General features: G+C 47.9%; 1 protein-coding gene across 1 annotated transcript in view; it reads right to left on the bottom strand.

The window, feature by feature from the left end:
- Nucleotides 1–4,113, bottom strand: part of tbkbp1 (TBK1 binding protein 1) — a gene marked incomplete at both ends in the record, with an annotated part of 46,038 nt that extends 41,925 nt beyond the window's left edge. Inside the window, 1 exon segment of the mRNA XM_080542554.1 lies at nucleotides 3,874–4,113. Coding sequence (XP_080398680.1) covers nucleotides 3,874–4,113 — 240 coding nt within the window.
- Between the last annotated feature and the right edge of the window lie 252 nt (nucleotides 4,114–4,365).

The raw sequence follows: 4,365 nt of genomic DNA, 5'->3' as shown, positions 1-4,365 counted from the left end.
AGTGGAGGGGGAGACAGGGGAGAGACACTGGTGATAGAGGAGTGGAGGGGGAGACCGAGACATTCAGTTTGATTTCAACCATGAATCAGGTTCATAACTTTATAACTCAAATTATATATACTGTATTTCATTTGACTTTCCGTTTGTAAAATAAAGAACACATTTGAAAACATTTGACTGTACGTGTGTAAAATAAGATTGTGCAGAATATATATATATGTACTATATACATAGAACTGAGCTCTGAACTTTATTTTTACACATATTAAGTCAAATGTGACACATTCATAATGCTTTGGTCCTCATGTCGGGATCCCATGTAATGATCAGACTTTTCTTTCGAAAAATGTGAATACATTTCAGCGTTGTTGAAAATCAACGACACATCGCTAGTCAACTAACACAGCTTGTTTTGTGAGCCTGCTAACAATGTAAAGTAGTGTTCTAGTTAACTAGGTAGCAGTGGGGATTACTCACCCAAACCATTGCGTTGTTGCAGCATTTTGGCTTGACTAGCGAGTTTGTGTTGTGATTCTCAAACGTACGTTGAAACGTAGTTCCATGTTTCAAAGGAAAAGTCTGAACATTTTGATTGGTTGCGGAGCAAATGATCAGACTGTCACAAATGTTTGCCTCTATCATGAACATAATCATGTGACCATGTCCTTATGTCATTTGAGGTTGATCTCACTTATTTATTGATTATTATTGAATTAAATAATATATATATTATTTATTATTTTACTAGGTTAGTCTCATTAAGATGTACAAATCTGTTGTATAAAATAGCAGCACACAAAGTGACAGGAACCTGTACAACCAGCAAGCTCGGGGCACAATCTAACTTCTCCCTCAGGACGCCCACATGTGACTGGGGCCGTGTTCGTCAATTCGCTCTGAGAGCGCCGGAGCGTCCACGTGACTGCCTCTTCGTGAGACGTTAGAATTATAAGGTTCTATCTCCATTTTTGGTCAAAATGTAGTTTTTTACATAATCTGATCCATTAGGTGTTTATCTGTTGTATAAAATAGCAGCACACAAAGTGACAGGAACCTGTACAACCAGCAAGCTCGGGGCACAATCTAACTTCTCCCTCAGGACGCCCACATGTGACTGGGGCCGTGTTCGTCAATTCGCTCTGAGAGCGCCGGAGCGTCCACGTGACTGCCTCTTCGTGAGACGTTAGAATTATAAGGTTCTATCTCCATTTTTGGTCAAAATGTAGTTTTTTACATAATCTGATCCATTAGGTGTTTATTAACGCCTGTGTGGTGTTATTTTTAAAATGTTGACATGTTTTAGTTAGTAATTAATAAAATACAAAGGTTCCATCTCACAAAACGTAATGGAATGTAAAAACTTTGACGCTCAATATCTCTGAACTTCCCTAAACGGAGATAGAACCTTCTCATTCTAAACGGAGATAGAACCTTATCATTCTAAGCTCACATCTCGTCCAATCAAATGACTTGGTTCCATTATGACATTGAACCCAGTGTGCGCTCTGGCGAATTTACCAACGTGGCCAGAAACTTTCCATCTCCCTTCATTTAATCATGCAGCAGTCATGTTTCATTCACCACTAAACAAACCGTTTTTCTACTCAGACACAGTTATCTGGTGATGTCAGGGCAGGGAAGGAGACATTCTTTCAGGGTAACAAACTCCTGACATGCAGTGTGTCAGCAGCACCCCTAGGCCTGTTTCTACCCGTCCTCAAAAGTGTTTGAAAAGGTTTCCCGTCGACATCATCACGTTGTAGAACCGCAGCTCTGTTCACACATAGGGCTTACACACCGGCAGTTCCGAACGCCGGTTCGCGTTCGCGTACCGAAACCTCCGAGCGTTGGCGCTGTCTGGCGAACGAGCCCGCATTCGTACCAGTGTACCGTTCGCCAGACAGCGCCAACGCTCGGAGGTTTTGGTACGCGAACGCGAACCGGCGTTCGGAACTGCCGGTGTGAAAGAGGCCACAGAGAACATGGTTCTCTCTCTCTCCTACCATGGAGCTCAGAGAGACAGAGAGAGGGCGTCCACTGACCCACTTCGTGTGTTTTGAATAGGCAGAGAAATGCAACTCTTTCTTTTCAAGACCCAAATTAGCGAACGGATCAAAACGGACGGAGTTCTGTTTACAGGCGGGTTGGCCCTCTCTATCATGAGCAGTTTGTGAAACATGAGGTTATGAGGAGAGACTCGTTAAGACTAAGGCTGCGTTGGTCAATTCGCTCTGGATATCTGATCGGCACTCAATGCACTGGAATGCCTCTTGTCCAATCAAATGACCTGGTCCCTTTAGGACGTTGAACCCAGCGTGCTTCTCCGATCACATGTTCCATCACAGCCTGGATCTAAACCAACAACCTGCTGTGGTTCAGGGGTCAGAGGTCGTTGCCTGGTAGGTGTTCAACTGCACAGCAGCCTGAAGGCCCGAAGCTCTTAGTGACAGCTGGTCTCTAACAGCAGGGGGGGGGGGGCAGGAGGAGGGAGGGTGGGAACACATCTGGGTGGGGGGGGGGGGGGGGCAGGACCCACTCGCAATCTGATTAGAGTACCCCCAGGGACCCCACTCTCTCTCTCTCTCCCCTCCTCCATTTCATCTCATTGTAGTCTCTCTCTCTCTCTCTCTCTCTCTCACTCTCTCACCCTCTCACCCTCTCTCTGTCTCTCTCACTCTCTCTCTCTCACTCTCACTCTCACTCTCACTCTCACTCTCACTCTCACTCTCACTCTCACTCTCACTCTCTCTCTCTCTCTCTCTCTCTCTCTCCCCATTGGCAACCTCCCCCCCTCCCCCTTTCTCTCTTTCCTCCCACCTGCAGCGTTCGTTCATCCAGGGTCACATTACGGAGGTGGAGGACAGGCTGTGCTGCAGCAGCTGTGGTCTCCTCCACCAGCGCTACAGTGCTAACACTGCTAACATCGCCAACTGTGGCTACGGCTAACATTGCTAGCCCATGCATACAGAGACTGCGGCTGTGGCTGTGCACGTCAGAGCTAGCATGCTAAAGGGTTTGTCACACCTGTGTGTGTGTGTGTGTGTGTGTGTGTGTCTGTGTGTGCGCGTGTGTGCGCGTGTGTGCGTGTGTGTGTGTGTGTATGCATGTGTGTGTATGCATGTATGCGTGTATGCATGTGTGTGTGTATGCATGTGTGTGTGTGTGTGTATGCATGTGTGTGTGTATGCATGTGTGTGTGTGTATGCATGTGTGTGTGTATGCATGTGTGTGTGTATGCATGTGTGTGCGTGTGTGTGTGTATGCATGTATGCTTGTATGCATGTGTGTGTGTATGCATGTGTATGCATGTGTGTGTATGCATGTGTGTGTATGCATGTGTGCGCGAGTGTGTGTGTGTGTGTGTATGCATGTATGCATGTGTGTGTGTGTGTATGCATGTGTGTGTATGCATGTATGCGTGTATGCATGTGTGTGTGTATGCATGTGTGTGTGTGTGTGTATGCATGTGTGTGTGTATGCATGTGTGTGTGTGTGTATGCATGTGTGTGTGTATGCATGTGTGTGTGTATGCATGTGTGTGCGTGTGTGTGTGTATGCATGTATGCTTGTATGCATGTGTGTGTGTATGCATGTGTATGCATGTGTGTGTATGCATGTGTGTGTATGCATGTGTGCGCGAGTGTGTGTGTGTGTGTGTATGCATGTATGCATGTGTGTGTGTGTGTGTATGCATGTGTGCGTGTGTGTGTCTATGTATGCATGTGTGTGTGTATGCATGTATGCATGTGTGTGTGTATGCATGTGTGTGTGTATGCATGTATGAGTGTGTGCGTGCGTGTGTGAGTACGCATGTGTGTGTGTGTGTGTGTTCTCCAAGGCCCCTCCCCCTCCCCCTCCTCCTCCTTCTCTCACCTTGATCTCGTAGATCTTCAGCTTCCTCTTGATGCTGCTGTTCTCTCTCTCCAGCCCCGCCAGGCGACTCTTGATGTCCTGGTAGGCTGTGATGAGGGCGAAGTGGGAGGCCGAGTACATGTCCTCCGGGAGGGGGGAGGAGGGCCAGCCCACCCCCACCCCCACGCCCCCGCAACCGTCCTCGTTCAGCCCCTCCCCTCCTCCCAGAAGCCCCAGCTCCCCCCCGAACAGAGACTCCATCAGCTCAGAGCCGCCTCCTCCTCAACCTGGAGGAAGAGAGTAGAGAAGGGGGAGGAAGAGAGGGGGGGGGGGGGAGGGGGGGAGAGAGGGGGGGAGGGAGAGGGAGAGGGAGAGAGAGGAGGATGAATACTGTATGTAGGTTGTATGTTTTTTTTTGTTGTTGTTTTTTTTCAGTGAGACATTTCTCTGTAACGCATGGCCCACTGACCGCACACTGACCACACACTGACCACACACACTGACCACACACTG

Source organism: Nansenia antarctica (assembly GCF_963989245.1).
Source record: "Nansenia antarctica genome assembly, chromosome: 11".
Lineage (NCBI taxonomy): Eukaryota > Metazoa > Chordata > Actinopteri > Argentiniformes > Microstomatidae > Nansenia > Nansenia antarctica.
The sequence above is the reverse complement of the archived record's forward strand: the minus strand, read 5'-3'. Positions and strand labels throughout refer to the sequence as shown.